Source organism: Dryobates pubescens, chromosome 10, assembly GCF_014839835.1.
Source record: "Dryobates pubescens isolate bDryPub1 chromosome 10, bDryPub1.pri, whole genome shotgun sequence".
Classification (NCBI taxonomy): Eukaryota; Metazoa; Chordata; class Aves; order Piciformes; family Picidae; genus Dryobates; species Dryobates pubescens.
The window spans coordinates 25,994,231-26,012,265 of NC_071621.1; the positions used below are offsets into that span (position 1 = coordinate 25,994,231).

At 42.1% G+C, this 18,035-nt stretch overlaps 1 protein-coding gene across 1 annotated transcript in view; it reads left to right on the forward strand.

Annotated features, from left to right (window-relative positions):
* The window catches only part of CRYL1 (crystallin lambda 1), a 60,678-nt gene that overhangs the window by 36,124 nt on the left and 6,519 nt on the right, over positions 1-18,035 (forward strand). Inside the window, exon 6 of the mRNA XM_054164748.1 lies at positions 8,160-8,265. Coding sequence (XP_054020723.1) covers positions 8,160-8,265 — 106 coding nt within the window. The remainder of the gene's footprint in view (positions 1-8,159; positions 8,266-18,035) is intronic.

Consider the following 18,035-nt stretch of genomic DNA (forward strand, 5'->3'; position numbering starts at 1 on the left):
GGCAACAAAGTTGGTGAGCGGTTTGGAGCACAAGCCCTGTGAGGAGAGGCTGAGGGAGCTGGGGTTGCTTAGCCTGGAGAAGAGGAGGCTCAGGGGAGCCTACCTGAAGGGAGGTTGTAGACAGGCGGAGATTGGTCTCTTCTCCTAGGCAACCAGCACCAGAACAAGAGCACACCATCTCAAGCTGTGCCAGGGGAGGTTTAGGCTGGAGGTTAGAAAGAAGTTCTTCACAGAGAGAGTGATTTGCCATTGGAATGGGCTGTCTGAGGAGGTGGTGGAGTCACCATCATTGGAGGTGTTTAGGAGGAGACTTGATAGGGTGCTTGGTTGCATGGTTTAGTTGATTAGGCGGGTTGGATAATCGGCTGGATGTGATGATCTCCAAGGTCTCTTCCAACCTGGTCTGGTCTATTCTATGTCATAAACTGATCAGTGGTCTTATTTCTGACTTTTCTTTAACATAGTGAGTGTTTGAGAAAAAGATCTGTGTTGTTGTAGGCCTGTTTTATTTCCACTGCAGTGTATCAGTTTGTTGCCACACAACAAAGGCATAACTATTTCAGATACAAATGCTATGTGTGAACCAGGAGAGAAATATAACAGCATCTCCAGTGTTTTGAAGCCACGTGAAATGTTCTTAAGTTAGCCCCTTTATGTAAAAAAAAAACAACTGTCTGGGTTTTTGAAGACTTTGAGATAAGAGCTTGAAAGTTCTCATCTGCATTCTCCCCCCAAAAATACTTATAGTAATGGCAGAGAAGTGATCTTATGCATGGACACATGGACATAATGCTTTTAAGGAAGTACAAATGCAAATACCTTTGCATAGACAAAATCAGTCTCTTTTTCTTTTGTCCTTTTTTTTTTTTTACCCCTCCAGGTGGCTTTGTTTTGACTTTTGGTGGTGGGTTTGGAGTTCTCTTGGTCAGTGTTCAAGTGCAGTATTTCATTCAAGGAACTAAGGTAGTTTCTCTGGTAGAAATATTTATGTACTGTTTAAAAATAACATGTGCCGTAGGACAGACTTGCAAGTACATCTGTACTAACAACATTTATCTAGGAAACTTTATCACAAATGAACTGAGCAGCTTGCAGGCTGTTTTGGTTCCCAAATACAGCTTGGCAACTGATGACCTGCCAGGCTCTTTTCCTTAGCAGCGATGTGTTGGGATGAGTGGTGGGTGACACATGGGACAGGGATCGTACAATGAGAGAGAGGCTCAGGTACAGAGCCTACATCATGGGGCTGTATAGAAAGCAATGTGGTAAATGCAGCTACTCACTGGATGGTGTATGGGGCTCACCAACTTCTGCCACATGAGTCCAAGGGTAGGAGAAGCTTTAACATGGCAAGAAATCGGAAGTAACTCTCAGACTGCATGTGGTGCTCAGATTGCATGTGAGCCATGTATGCTGGAGCAGAGAGAGAAGCATAATTCAGGGAAAGGTGATTAAAGTAGCGATGACAAACCCAGAAACTGGGATACAGTTTGTCTTTGGGTTCTGAGGTCTCTGGGAGCCTACACAGGGTGGCTGGGATTTTGAAGGTAAGCACAAAATGAGTGCCAGTGAATGCAGGACTAGGTCACATGTAGGAGTACAAAGTACAGAGTTAAGGTGGTGAAAAATTAGGAGGCCTTTAGGTTGAAATCCTGATTTGTGGGAAAGCATGAGCATGAAAACTCATTTAGATAAATAAAATTAGGTGTTGTGAAATTGTCTGTGTGGATAATTAGGAACATGGATTTAATGATGCAAAAGTTTGACTTTACAAGAACTTAGAAGCAAAGACCATAGATTCATTTGTGGACCTAAGAGAAAGGATTCAAGCAAGTGCTTCCCTTTTAAACAAAAATGCTACAGAGATATGTTTCATTCTGGATCCTGGTTAGTGTTTTGTGTGACAAGATGCCTTTCTGAACGTTTTGACTTGCAAATCATGAGCACTTGGGGAGTACCGGTGTTTGTGGCAGCAAGATTCTGTATCAGTTATCTCGGTCACCCCATAATCCACATCTATTCCATGAAAAGGTAGATACTGGGAGCACTGCAGTCTGTCTCTTTAGGGTGATGAGTCTGAAAACTTTCTGTAGGTTCACAGAGCTGTATGAGACTGATGTTCTTGTATGTTTCTTATTTATGTTTTTAGTTCTTAGGTGAGTGGTAGAAGTGTTGCAAAGCTGATTGTGATGAGAGTAAAGGCTATACTGTGAGATGTTGAGGTTGAAGATCTTTATACTTCTCAACCCTAACTTTTTCATAGTATCATAGTATCAGGCAGGGTTGGAAGGGACCACAAGGATCATCTAGTTCCAACCGCCCTGCCATGGGCAGGGACACCTCACACTAAATCAGGCTGGCCAGAGCCTCATCCAGCCTGGTCTTAAACACCTCCAGGGACGGGGCCCAAACCACCTCCCCGGACAACCCATTCCAGAGCTTCACCACTCTCATGGTGAAGAACTTCCTCCTCACCTCCAGCCTGAATCTCCCCACCTCCAGCTTCATTCCATTCCCCCTAGTCCTATCACTACCTGATATCCTGACAAGTCCTTCCCCAGCCTTCTTGTAGCCTCCCTTCAGATACTGGAAGGCCACAATAAGGTCACCTTGGAGCCTTCTCTTCTCCAGACTGAACGGCCCCAACTCCTTCAGTCTGTCCTCATAGGAGAGGTGCTCCAGCCCTCTGATCATCCTCATGGCCCTTCTCTGGACATGCTCCAGCACCTCCATATCCCTGGTATCCCTTAATTTATGGTAGAAGTTTGGAATCATTAGCATAATCTCTTGCCACTAATAGGAAAAATACCTTAAAAAGCTTTCTCTGTTACTCCCTGTTACCATTTATTTACTTCCTCATGCCTCCTATGACAGTGATCACTAGTATATCTGATTTTGTTCTTTACTCCTTGGGGCAGATACTTTATTTATTTGTTTGTGGAGCACAGTGTGCACTCCTGACACTACTACTTTTGTACTTTTACCAGTACCAATATATTCTGTTGTAGATTGTGATGATGTTGCAGAAGAGTGTTAGTCAAATAGCTTGACTTTGTCTTATTCTGAAGGTAAAGTTTTGGTTGACTTAATCTAGAAAATGACAACCAGAAAGTTTCACCAGTGCTTTTAGCTCAGAAGTCTCAAACCTTACTGTGACTATCTTGGACTGTCCTTTTACTGTGGATTACTGAGTGGAAGCTTATATTGGTGAAATACAGTTCTAAGCAGCACCTGGAATTTGTGAGGAGATAATGAAATACAGTAGCAGAAATAGTGAAGAGAACATGGCAGTTTTTTGGCCCAGGAGCTTTACCGGCTTCGAGCAGGGAGGTCATTCTGCCCCTGTACACTGCACTGGTTAGGCCGCACCTCGAGTACTGTGTCCAGTTCTGGGCCCCTCAGTTTAGGAAGGATGTTGACTTGCTGGAACGAGTCCAGAGAAGAGCAACAAAGTTGGTGAGGGGTTTGGAACATAAGCCCTACGAGGAGAGGCTGAGGGAGCTGGGGTTGCTTAGCCTGGAGAAGAGGAGGCTCAGGGGTGACCTTATTACTCTCTACAACTACCTGAAGGGAGGTTGTAGACAGACGGATGTTGGTCTCTTCTCCCAGGCAAGCAGTACCAGAACAAGAGGACACAGTCTCAGGCTGCGCCAGGGGAGATACAGGCTGGATGTTAGAAAAAAGTTCTATACAGAAAGAGTGATTGCACATTGGAATGGGCTGCCTGGGGAGGTGGTGGAGTCACCATCACTGGAGGTTTTTAGGAGAAGACTTGACGGGGTACTTGGTGCTGTGGGTTAGTTGCTTGGGCGGAGTTGGATTGGTTGATGGGTTGGACGCGATGATCTTGAAGGTCTCTTCCAACCTGGTTTATTCTATGTATTCTATGTATTCTATGTATTCTAACCTGCTAAAGCTATTTTACATGAGAAGTATCTTTAGAGTCTATATTTTCCTCTGTATAAGCTTCTGATACTCTTTTTCTTCAAAAGTGGGCTTTCTTTTTATGTAATAACCACTGTAAAAGACAAGAAGAATGGAGAGCCCTGCCATTTTTGTTAATCTTTTGGAAAATAAACAGTCATAGTTTGGCTGTGTGTCCATTTCAGTTCATTTTCACAGCAATCAGGTGCATTGGCTTCAGTCCCTAGTTTGTGTACCTTTCCCTTCTCAGGTAACTAGCTTGGCTGTTCCTAAATACTGGCAAGACTTGTAAAATTCCAAATGCCTTATTATTAATAATTGTACTATAGCATTATCCACATAACCTTTCCAAAAGATCAAAGATAAGGTAGATAGTTAAACATCTAGTTACAGTTCCCCATTAAAGGGGGATATTATAAAAGCATGTTTAAAGAGCCAAGGAGAAAAATAGCATTGATACTAAGTGTTACAGGGTGAGGTGAGTGAGGGTGCCACAGAATAAGGAAGATAAAGGCCAGCAAAATAAGCAGGTGCTAAGTGTGTAGTTTGACAAGTTTCTCAAACATGATGAAATGGAAAGACATGAAGCTCGGAGAGGAATCTAGGAGAAAAGTCGTATGCTCACAATGACAGGACTGGAAAAAGATCTTATCAGGGTGTGGATCGAAGTGACGTGATTCAAGTGATAGTGGAGAGAAGGGTGTAACAAGTGCTGCTGAGAGAGAATGCATGTCCTAGTGGCACTCAGGAAAAACAAAATACTGGGTTTGGGAAAGACAGAGGATGAAGTGGCAGATTTGAAGACAACAAAACCCATGTGTTCTAGGGGAAGGTGGAATCCATAATAACTCTAGAGACATTGGAGGACATGATGGATTGTTAGCATCAGAAAAAGTAAGATTGGGGGGGTGGAGGTTGGCCATGTCACGTGGCAAATTATTAGAAACTAAGTGACAGAAGTTTTGATGTGGGTGTGACTCACAGATTTAAAGACTGTTGATTAAAAACGAGCGGGTTGGGGCAGTGCCTAAAGGTGGAGACGACAGAATTGCCACAGGATTTTGGAAATGAGAAAAGTGTCCTTGCATCGTGAGAAGCAGTAACAAAATACCAAAGGAGCATTAGGACAATATTGTGGCATCACAGGAGATTAAAATCTCTGGGAAGCTGAGATTGAGGTATATAAATGGTGTCATAAGTAGTGTGGAAGATCCTGAGCCAGTCTAGATCTTCAAGTTTGACTGGCCACTTGGGACACTGAGGCTCTTGTTGAAATTTGTTTTCACATTTTAGTTCTGTACCTGTAAAAGCTTCTAGTGAGTTCTAACACACTTCCTCTGACAAGTGCTTGAGGGCAAGGCTTGTAAGAAGGGTAACCCAGGATGAAGTGGATTAAAATTACCCTTGGGAAGATTGTTTCACACCTAGATGTAATGAAACTGGGTTGAAACTCTTTCTTGTTTACTTCTTAGCATAAACACCAACCCTGGCTGACCTTGCACCCACTCTGCTGAATCATTCCACTTTATGATCTCCTTAACATGAATGGGAGTAGGGTTATTCTCCATGGGAGGACAGTCAAACTTGTTTCTCATTTCTGTGTTTTTTAATTTCTCAAGAGAAAATGTAAAAAGTTCTTCTTTGAGAAGGTCTATGTGACAAGGGGAAACTGAGCTCATGGGTGCAGAATAATACATCCATCACCTGGAGGGGTCTGTCATGTTTTCCTTACGGTAACAGCAATTTTTGCCTTTTAGCGCCCAGATCTATGAACTTACAGACACAGTCAAAAGGCCAAGAGCTAAGCAGTCATGTCATGGTTCTGAGGGCACCTGGCCTTCAAATGTCAGTGTTGAAACTGAGGACTAAGGCACAGAGAAGAACTAAGTCAGCTTTTAATTTGAAAATGAATTTGCAATGTTTCTGAAGTGTTTCAAGAGTCTGTTAACTCTTTAACATGATGTTTACAGTTTTTAACTGCTGCTGCGGTTCAAATGCTTGTCTGGGACTTGTGGTTAATCTTTTGTCCACAAATCCATGTCAACCAGAAAGAAAAAAACAGAAGTACTCATCGAGCACAGCTTTTCCAGCACAACTCATTGTTTGGATGAAGCACTCCCAACAGCAGAGTGCTTTTGTTGACTTTGCTGATGTGGGTCAGAGAAGTTGTTGCTGCCATGTCAGGGGAAAAAACTTTCACGGAACGTATGTTGCCTGTGTTAGTAACACTGGCACTGGTTCTTTATCTGAATGCTGTCTGGGGTTTTCTTTTAGTCCTGTATTTATGCAGACCTTCCTGATTGCTCCAGACGAAGGCCTATGCCTTACCTTCAAGTTGAAGAAAATAATGTTTCATTATCCCTGCCATTTTATGTCTAATTACATTGTTACAAGAGCTCCATGTTCTGTACGGGGTGGGTATATCTTATTAATTGCATTATTGTTTCCTTTCAAGAAAGAGTTCCAAAGCTGCCTGTAACAGGGATTCAGCCAGGCTTACTTTTGATAGGAGCAACACCTACTAACAGATGGAGACTTGAGGTTGAGTCTTATAAAAGGCTCTATTTGAGCTTAAGATGATGAAACTTGGTGTCTGTGGCCAGCTGTAGAATTTATATTGGTTCTTGGCTTATAGCTTTCTTTTAGTGTAACAGTAGATGTAGTTGATGGACACAGGAAGACACTGTGGGTGGGATTCGGCTCACCTAAGATGCAATTTCTACAATGTAGTCATTGACATCCAAGCTTCTTCTTCATCTTTCAGTGAGGAGAATTAGGCCCTTTTAGGACACAACTCATCTTACGTATTCTAGATGCCTGCTTTAGGGTGCTGATTTCTTTTTTCTCCCTAGTGATTATGAAAAGAGTCTAGATGTCTAGCTCAGATGTCCATGTCTACAACAGGTCAGGGAAGCTGTCCTTCGTGCCTGTAACTCTAGCTGATGGCTGTGTTGTACAAAGAAGCATTCGGTCAGGGCCCTGCAAGAGGAAAATTTAACAGAAAACATGTCTTTGGTCAGGCAGATGAGTGTGCATACTTGTACTCTGCAGCTCAGAGGGTCTTGTGGAGAAAGACAGAATGGGAAGAGCACCTCAAGGTAGGGTGAGAAGACAAATTAGAAGCAGTTCAAGATCTGTTCCACCTTCTTAACCAAAAGGAAGTGCTTTTATGTCTCTGGGAATTAAGAGGACAAGTTCTTGAAACCAAGCTTTATCTGATGGAATTAGTTATAACAGGTCTTAATTCATATCTTTCCAGTAGATGGAAAACAACCTCATATAATAAATAATATTCTTCTCAGGTAAATCTGTTAAAGTAATGAACCATAACTCATGTTTTCTACAAGCCTCCCTGTGCTTGCCCTAACCTGATGGAGGCGTTGGCTTTCTTGTAAGTGCTACCTTGTGGGTGGAATAGCAGTGCTCAACTTTTTACAGGAGAAATGCTTCATTTTACATGCTCTGTATCCTGCCAGCTCTGAAGTGTGAGGCTAGCAATGAATTTGAGAAGTTGGACAGGTTGAGGCTGGGTAGGTTGAATGTTCAGTGAATTTTCTGTGAGGGAGTGGCAGCTGTATTGGCTGTGTGTTTGGTCCCAGCTGTTTTTTTGAAGGTAACCTCTGGAGTAGTAGCCACTGCTGCACCCCTGTTCTGCCAGTTGTGGCTGCCCAAAAATCCAGGACTAACAGAGTATTAAGGGAGGTGTAAGAGTTAGACAAAACACCTGTCTTTAAAAGGGCTGGTATTGTGCTTGGATTTGATACACAGTCTTTTGGTTGTGGGCTTGTAAGGAGTGTCACATTTGCTCTCTGTTTTCCTGATTCTCAGCTTCTGAGAAAAAAGTGTTTTGGTTAACAAGCAGCTCAGTTTAGTTTTAGCACGTGAATTTTTGTAAGTAATAAGTGTCAGGCAAACTAGTGTGTACAATAGTACATAGTGTCTAAAGGAGTGTATTTAACTTATAACCTTAAGAATGTGCCCAGAATGTATCGAAGTGTATCTGGACTAGGAAGTACAGCAATCTTAGAGATGTGAATGATGTTTATACTGAACCACAGGAGGGCCCTGCATTGGTGGACGTTGCTGGCAAACAGTTGTGTTTCTGCTTGCAAGCTAACTGGTATTTCTAGCTTTGGTTTTTATTGCTTTTTTTAATTATATACAAAAAGTGGGCAATTTTGCATTACCACCAACCATTCACAACTCTTCCTTGCTGTTCTGTTGTTGCTGCTTAGGAAGGGGTAATATCTCCTACTGATCTAGACCTTGTGATGTCTGATGGATTGGGAATGCGATACGCGTTTATTGGACCTCTGGAAACCATGCATCTTAATGCAGAAGGTAAGTAGTTTAAAATGCTGTGATTATGAAGGGGAAGGCTTATGTTGCACAAGACCCCAGAAACATTATATAATAAACCAGGTTAGGATTGCTGCAGCTGTGACTCATTTCTCCTTTTCTTATCATTGCAATAAAAATTTATCTAAAACTTGGTCAGCTGGAAGGCAGAGAACCTTGATTATTGTGTTGTAAATGGTCAGATGAAAGATGACAGTGGATCATTGAAACACTCCCTGTGTACTTCATTTTTTACCAAGATATGTCCCAGTGCTTTGCAAACATTGCTGTACCCAGAGTTCAGGATTGTCTGAATGTCAGGAAAAAACAGCATTGGAAAAGTTTGTTTGGTAATTCAGTGTCAACAAAACCTCACTTTCTGTAATGAATGTTTTTTCTTCCCTCCCAAATTCATGGGAACTCTCTTGCTTTAATCTATTTTAGATCCTGAGTGAAGTAAAATTGGTTCCATCCACAAAATGCTGTGTGTGAAAAGTTGACTTAACAAAGTGGTCAAGTATCAGTTCGATCTTTGTCTTGCATAATGAAGACAGATTATTAGATGTCTTGAATAGTATACATACATACATAGCTGGGGTTGCTTGGCCTGGAGAAGAGGAGGCTCAGGGGAGACCTTATTGCTGTCTACAGCTACCTGAAGGGAGGTTGTAGCCAGGTGGGGGTTGGTCTCTTCTCCTAGGCAACCACCAACAGAACAAGAGGACACGGTCTTAAGCTGTGCCAGGGGAGGTTTAGGCTGGATGTTAGGAAGATGTTCTTCACAGAAAGAGTGATTGGCTATTGGAATGGACTGCCCAGGGAAGTGGTGGAGTCACCATCACTGGAGGTGTTTAAGAGGAGACTGGATGAGGCACTTGGTGCTGTGGTTTAGTTGATTAGATGGTGTTGGGTGACAGGTTGGACTTGATGATCTTCAAGGTCTTTTCCGGTCTGTTTTGTTCTGTTCTATTCTATTCTATTCTATTCTATTCTATTCTATTCTATTCTATTCTATTCTATTCTATTCTATTCTATTCTATTCTATTCTAATCCCAGCTAATTAAAAGATGAAATGCATAAAATGAAATAAAAACCATGAATCAAAGTTACAAAGGTTTGAGCAATGAATTTAACAGGACATTAACACTTCAAGAAGTTAAGATTAACTAAATAGATTTTTAGCTCTTTATTATTATGGGCTGCATCTTTTTTTTTCTCTGTTTTTGTACAGTCCCTGACATAGTAGGGCCCTGCTTCATTACTGGATCGTTTAGGCACTGCTGCAATGCCTAAATAAAATAAAAAGGAGCAACCAAGATCATAAAATACAGTGCATAATTGGAAGTGTTATTTTATGTTCACTTTTTAGTTAGTTACTTGTCAGAAACTTATGTTTCTTAAGGCAGACTAAGCACTTCTGACATGAACGTGGAATTGTGGATCCTCCACCAGAGTCGTTCAGCATGTCAGTTCGGTTGCATATCATCAGTAAATTAAATGTCACAAAGTATTTGGTTTTGTGCATTTCTGGGTAAACAACATCCATCTTCTGTTTAGAGGCACCTTCTTAAAAGTTTAGACTGGCTCAATATAAATCATACATGTTCTTTACATAGGGCAGATTGACATAGTACCAGCATTACAGACATCAGCCTATCTGGAGTCTTGCAGGCCAGGTTTGTCCAGGCCTGCTGCCATGACATCTTCTGCAGGGATAGGGTCTCTGACAGAAGACTGCCCTCATTCATGCACAGGCCCTTCTCTCAGAGTAATTTGCTGAACTACCTCTACTAAAACATAAACCCAAAATGGAATATTTATTAATACCCCCTAAAAATTAGTTTTCAAGGTGAAATCATATTTGTGAATGCTTTGTAATCCTTAATTCTAAAATGATGTGCACTTGAGGTGAATGAAATCATGTAAGTCATCTGGGTTGGTTTTGATGCTCTTCCTACAGTGCCCTCTGGCATTCAATGCTCTGTCATGATCCAGCTTAGCTTCCTTCCTCCTACCAGGAGGTAGTCATTGTTACAAAAAGTCTGACGTTTCACATTTCATGTTGCTTATTCATGTCAGAGATTTTACAGCTTTCTGCATCTAATGCTACTTTCTATGGGGGAATTTAGTATTGCAGATCAGAGGCTGGGGTCAGAGTGGCTGGAGAGGAGCCAGGTAGAGAGGGACCTGGGGGTGCTGGTCGATGGTAGGCTGAACATGAGCCTGCAGTGTGCCCAGGCAGCCAAGAGGGCCAATGGCATCCTGGCCTGCATCAAGAACAGTGTGGCCAGCAGGAGCAGGGAGGTCATTCTGCCCCTGTACACTGCACTGGTTAGGCCACACCTCGAGTCCTGTGTCCAGTTCTGGGCCCCTCAGTTTAGGAAGGATGTTGACTTGCTGGAACGAGTCCAGAAAAGGGCAACAAAGTTGGTGAGGGGTTTGGAACACAAGCCCTATGAGGAGAGACTGAGGGAGCTGGGGTTGCTTAGCCTGGAGAAGAGGAGACTCAGGGGTGACCTTATTGCTCTCTACATCTACCTGAAGGGAGGTTGTAGACAGATGGATGTTGGTCTCTTCTCCCCGGCAGCCAGTACCAGAACAAGAGGACACAGTCTCAGGCTGTGCCAGGGGACATTTAGGTTGGATGTTAGGAAGAAGTTCTATACAGAGAGCGTGATTGCCCATTGGAATGGGCTGCCTGGGGAGGTGGTGGAGTCGCCATCATTGAAGGTGTTCGGGAGGAGACTTGATGGGGTGCTTGGTGCCATGGGTTAGTTGATTAGGTGGTGTTGGATTGGTTGATGGGTTGGACCTGATGATCTTGAAGGTCTCTTCCAACCTGGTTTATTCTATGTAATTCTATGTGAGTTATGAAATACAGTCCAAGAGAATGATAAATTGGAAGTCTTGTGGTGGGCTTGTGAAATTCAAACCTTAAATAAACCTATAGTTATTTTAACATTATACAATACTCTTAATTTAAAATAATAGATATTTAGTATGCTTTTGGACTGGACCACTTGCACAAGAGCACCTTATTGGCGTGTTCAGTAACTCAGATCATGAAGAGTATTGCTTCACTCCTAGTCTTGCCAGGTGCATTGTCTCTGAGTATAGAGCTGCTCCTGTTTGTGTGCTGGCAGGCTGACTCAGGCTGTTGTTTTCATCAGAGAGAGTTTAAATCAAAGTCGCTGATGTCGGGACACATGATGGCTTATGGTCATAGTTCCGTACCCATGCCAACTTCACTTTGGTTGCTCAGTGTTGCTTCACATAATATGGAATAGTATGGACCTCTTCGTGATGGCTTAGGATGTCCCATTCTGATACATTTTACTAATGGTGTCTGCTGTTTATCAGTGGAGGGAAATGGAAGGAGAGATAAGAAATTGCCTCTGTCCTGTGTGTTAGCGCGTCAAGCAGCTTCACAGCAGCTGCCGTTCTTCACAGCCATAAGATACTAGTTACCTGTAATCCTCTCTGCTAAACAGTGAAGAAGGATGTTGAGGATGCAGGAAGCATGTGAGAGAAAAATAGTGTTATTGATGGAAGATGGATTCTTAAATATATATTTTTTTAAGGGTGATACAATATTTTTGTTTGGTTTTGAGTAAAGAATATTATTATAGCCATTTTTTTCCCCTAGATCAGTGTTACTTTTTTCCTTGTGGGATGCATACATCAAGATCCTCCCATGAACTTGCCATGTGCTAATGCTGGGTTTCCTCCATTTTAATTGTTACATCCTTTCCCCCATATTCATAAATGAGCCTATCAAAAGTTATTACCCAGACAGCTTTGGATTACCTGTGAATTCATGCATAAATATTAGGAATTTTGAATATATGGCAGCCAGCCAACAGCCTTGAACATGAAATAAAATGACAGCATCAAGTCACTAAATGGAGCAGAAGCAGCAACAGCAATTTGAGAACTAAATTGCGGCAGACAGGAAGGAAACCTTGGGGCAGGGTGGGGGGCACATCCAAATTGTATAATATTATAATGTTGGTTGTTGGTTTCAATAAATAAAATTAATGTTGATTTCAGTTTCAGTAAGCTCTGTCTTTTGAGTCTGTCATCTTATGATTTCTCAGGGCAGTGTCACAGCAAAGGCTGTTAAGCCTTTTACAAGGAACATCAATAGATTTAACTAGAGTCATTTTACCCAATTACTTATTGTGGGATTATGTTAGCAGACACAATATCCCTACCTGGCTATCTATGAATTCACTGAAGATGATCCAGCCACAGTAAATCAGTGAATTCAATTCACTTCCTAATAGGCCAAAGCAGTTAATAGTCCTTGTACAAGTGCTTGTTGCCTGCACACACCCATAGGGTTTCTCTTGATGAAAAAGTTTGTGTGCAGTAAGCAAAGGGTGAATTTTTCTGCACCCTGGCTACTGTGCACCAGTTTTCTTCTGTGGGCTCACCTGTAAAGTGGTTCCCTCCACCTTCTGAAAGGAGCACATGACTTTGCACAGGGATTCTTAATGCTTTATTATTCAGGTCCTTACAGATGTGTCCAGAAGAAGAGATCTTTATGCATCCTTCTCCCCTGTGCTAATGAAAGAATGTACATAGTCACCAAATGGCTCAGACTGACAAATTCATTCCATATTTGAAACTGATCTAGCAAAACTGTTTCATATTAACTCAGTTTAATTCCTCCTTGATCCAGCTCACAGTAGTCCTGTACAAACATTGAGATGGTAACCAGGGACAGTGAGAATAAAACTTTCTTGGGTGCTACTACTCTTAGGGTAGTTGAAAGTATTCATGCAACTACAGCCTAAGTGCAATCATAGGAAAATTAATGTAGAGTAATGAGCATCCTTCAAACTCACAGCCTAACAAAGAGCATGCATCTGTGTTCAGACACACCCTTGATGAAGATAGGATTACATTTAAAAAGTTTTCCTTGGAGCTGTAATGTCTAGAAATGTAATCTCTCTATTAGCAAAACAAAAAGCTTGGGAATATTTTTTTTCTCCATGAACATAACCATGACAGATTCCTCCATGATGTTCCTGAAACATGGCCCCTTCTTTTCTCATCTGTACTCCTCTTCAGTCTTACCAAATGCAGCCTCCTCTCAGATTTTTACCTGCTAAAATTAACCCCACCCAATCTTTTCAAATTGTTGATGCTGTTACATCAGTGGCTTGACCATCCTTTGAATCATTACAGTATCTTATTGCTGCTCATCAGGTTCAAGGTCATCAAGTTAATAGTCATGTGAGGCACTCTCCATCTTTGGTGTGTTCCCTGTCCTTGCCAGTAACACTTGCTCCTGTCTCTTGTTTTCTCTCACAAATATCTCGGTGCCTATGTGGCAAGTGCCCTTGCCCAACTGGTTTACCAAGAGTGCTTGCTTGCATCCTTCAGCCTTCATGAGTTGCCTTTCATATGAAGAGAAAGGCATGAAACTTTGTGTACAAGAAGCAGTGATACTTGAAGTTGCTTACATGCTGTAATTCATGAGCATGCCACATTTTATACTGTCCTGTTTTCCTTTTTTTTTTCCCCTACTACTCCAAGCACCTTTACATGTATGAACGTCACTTGTGCTTAAGGGAGTGGAACCATCACCCATATGAGGAAAGGCTGAGGGAGCTGGGTCTCTTTAGCTTGGAGAAGAGGATACTGAGGGGGGTTTATAAATATGTAACTTACAAGTGTCTGGAGTATGGAGCCAGGCTCTTCTCAGTGATAGAGCAAGGGGCAAGGGGGCAAGCTGGAGCATAGGAGGTTCCCCATAAACACAAGGAAGAACATTTTCACTGTGAGGGTGACAGAACCCTGGAACAGGCTGCCTGGAGAGGTTGTGGAGTCTCCTTCTCTGGAGCCATTCAAAACCTGCCTGGATATGTTCCTGTGTGACCTACTCCAGGTGATCCTGCTCTGGCAAGCAGGGTGGACTCAATGTTCTTTCAAGGTCCTTTCCAACCCTAACATTCTATAATGCTCAGGGCAGTGTTTTATGCATGCTTCTAAGTTAGATGTCTGTCCTGAGTTCCTTTTCCTTTATCAGTGCCCTGTTCCTTTTGATGTTGCAACTAGAAGCATTTCACTGTTGCATGTTTGCACCACACCAAGTGCTTGCAGGTATCCTTCAGGTAAGGCCTGCAAACCTCAAGTGCAGTTACATGAGCAAATTCTTGTGGGACAGTTCAGTAGGTATTTTGGAAACTGCTTGGACTCAAAGCTAAATGAGTAGCAGTTTGTTCTTCATTTGTTGGGGGGGTAAAGAACATTGCATTTCCTAGATACATAGGGGCAGCTGAGGAACCTTGAATCAGTGCTCTCATCTAGCTTGTCATAACATGTTCCTGTAACTATACTGTGCAAGTCAGAAATGCTGTGTGGGATTGAGACTTTGAAGGAAGAGAGTATTCTGCTTTTCATCTTTGTAATCCTGTATATATGACTCCCTTAAAACATTTTATTACTCGTTCCCCTTCTTGCACTGATCACCACAGTTGCAGACACATAGTAAAAGGAAGATTCAGGGAGCTCCTGCCTTTCTGTTCTGTGTTCGTGGTTCTGAGGTGCCTGCTGCAACATCTGCTTTCTCCCACAGCACCTTGCTTCTGACATAGATGAGGTGAGCATACAAGGGAAATGGAGGTTTAGGCAGAGAGCCCCCAACCCACATAAAAGTAAGATGAAGCTATCATCATTCCTGTGCTGCAAATTGATTCCCCTCTTTCTCCTGGATGCATATTGTGTCAGTCTTCATTTCCAGCTGGAGATAGTGGGGCACAGCATGGGCACAGAACTGCACGCAAGGAGTCAGTGATTGTTTTGAACAACCCCATTTGCTATCCTTCTTCCTATTTCTCCAACTCTCAGCCCCTCATCTGTTTCACATTGTTTACAGATGCTAATTCTTCCATCTTAAGATGATCTATGGGCAGTATCAACAAGGATTAAAGCCAAAGGGACTCTATCATACTTGTTTTCCATATTCTTGTCCCCATTCTCCAGTCAAGTGGTCTTTTCATCTACCTCTCAAATATCCCTGAGCTGCAAACCAGAGGGCTCCTAAGTCTAAAGTCCTGAAGTCAAATATTTACCAGTTTTGAGTTTGCAGTTGGAAAGCAAAGTGATTTTTTCAGTCATATTCCCCATTGCTCAAGTGTGTTTTTGAAGGTAGCAGGGCAGGGTTGGTTACTTAAACCAAGTTAAAGATTGCACTATTCTCCACTGACATTTCACACCAAGGGTGCTATCTTGAGTTAGCTATTTTGAATGTTTTTTCTTTTCTTTTCTTTTTTAATGTTTAAGTGAGACCATGTGTACATTATGGATTTTGGTGTCTTTCATTCAATTGAGACTCAAAAGATTTTGCAGCAGCCTCCTGCTAGACATGCAGGATGCATCCTTGCATGTTGCTGTTTCAGCGCTGATATGGAGATGACTACACTAGTGCTGCTGCTCTAGACCCATACCTTTGGGTTTTTACCTACTATTTTGCTGACTTTGCATAAGACTTTTCATTCATATGTTGCATGCAATGAGTAAATTGTATTACCCAACCTGCATTTGACATATTTCTGTTGCATTGGTGAGCAACACCCACCCAGAAATTGTTCTGATTCATTCAAGCTGTAGCTGAGCAGCCAGTAGGACCTCAATTTGCAGGACTGGCTGGCTGAATGAGTTTCAAAGGTCATCTCCAGCTCAGGAGTTCGCATTAACCAAGTAAATGGATCAGTCACATTCAAACATTCAATTTTCCCAAGGTGCTAATGTTATCTCTTTAGATTGAAGCTCATTTCTGGCACACAGTCTTCTCTTCTACCTTCTCTTGACTGTACCAGAGTCAAAACTACTCAGATCTGTGGTATTACTACTCAAGCTTACCTGTAGGTTGAGAGGTTTGTCTTGACTTTTGGAGAGGTACCAAACCCAAACTATTTGTCACTGGTCTAGGTGTCACTGACCTGTGTCAGCTGGATAAGCACCAGGATAGCTGGTACTGACACTGCTCTGTATACCATTCTTTCTACTGTCAATTGCTCATGTAGATTTGCCTGAGATGTCATATTTGGCTGAATTGCCATTTTTGATTTTGTGATTGCCCATGTGGCAACAGCTGCTGTGAGCAGTTGTGACTTACCTAGGCATACCCAAGGCCACGTAGTTCTGCACCCTTCAGCCTCAGTCATTTCTCCTTCTGCATTGGGGAACTTTCTATGATGTTGCATGATGTGGGGGAAACCCTTTTACTCCTCACTGTTAAGAGAAAAAAGCTCACACGAGCAAGGCAAAATGTAAATATAATTATCTTGTGGTTGGTGCATATGTCTCAGCCAGAACTGACTTGGGTTCCCAAGGTTGCTCATGTGGCTAGAATATGCCCTGTAGGTTGATCTGGGTTTGCTTCAGGTGCCAAAGGCTGAGAACCCAGCTGTTAAGATGTAACAGGCAAGCACTTCTGCTAATGGTAGGGTATGGTCAATAAACCCTCATAACCAGTGGTCCTTTACAGAGTGTTTATGAAGGAGGGTGGTCTCTGCTTATTCCTTCAGTGACGAGAGAGAATCAAGTTACAAGCAATTCCACATCCCACAGTAATGTGTCTCTTCCTGACTCTCATTTCCTGCCAGTGATATCTTGGAGCCTGCTAGGCAATTTGGAGGTTTCTGGCCGTGTGTCAATTGAGAAAATTGAGCAAAATAGAAAATTACCATATATTTAGAGCATCAGTATAAATATATGACCAATATATATCACCAACCCTTTTGTGTTGAAGGCCAGAACATGCTAGAATGAGTTCTAGGAACACATACACTCCATGAGTAGATAACACAAGTAAACGGGGTGACGAAATGGTTATTGGCACACTCTTGGCACCAAATACAGGTTGGAGCTGCTGTTTTTCTCAGAGCCTTCTTCCTTCTGATATTGGAGAATGTGTTTTTTCCCATTTTTTTAGGAGAGTTGAACACTCTTAAATCTATCCATGTTGCTCTCATGCAGTGTGTATGTGTTCTCCAATTCTGTTATCTCAGTTGTTTGTCTGATGGTCATCCTGACTTCAGAGTGTTAATTTCTTAAAGGACATCTGATACTTTCTTGAGTGTCTGTCCCTCAAAAGGTCTTTTGTCTTTGGTCATGAGTGTTCTTTGTACTTTTATTGACCTCAGAGGCCTTTTTGGAAAGCCTGTACTTCAGTGATTTCAGGCATGTTGAGCAGTATAAGTGTTGTAGTTTATGATTCATAGTAATCAAAGGTTTCCTTTCCTTCATCTACCTTTCAACCTCAAGCATTTAGGTTTAGACAGGTGTGACTTCTATGGTATTGATATCACACAATATTGCATTCCAGGGAACTGTCTACAGGCTGTTCAGAAAAGAGACTGCTTAATGACTTTTGACCTAAGCTGCATTCTTTTGTATGGTAGTCAGGCCACCTCACTTATATTTCCTGCATTATGTGGTTGGATAAGACCATGAGCAGTTCAGTTTATGCTCTTTAGTCTGTACAATCTCCTGAGTCTCTGTGAAGGAGTTGGTGACCATAACTGCTTGCCTTTGTCTTCTTAAGTTTTCTCCTCTTTGCTTTGATAATTGCCTAATAAAAAGAGAGTTAAGGATGCAGTTTCTTCAGCCTCTATGGTTCTCAGAAAAGGGAAGCTCCACAAGGTTTTAGTGGATGTCCAGAATTTCCCCTCTCACATCTAGGCTGTTCATCAGCATGATGCTACTCTTAGTCATATTGGCTTGCTTACTGCCAGACAAGCATTGCTCATTTACTGTTG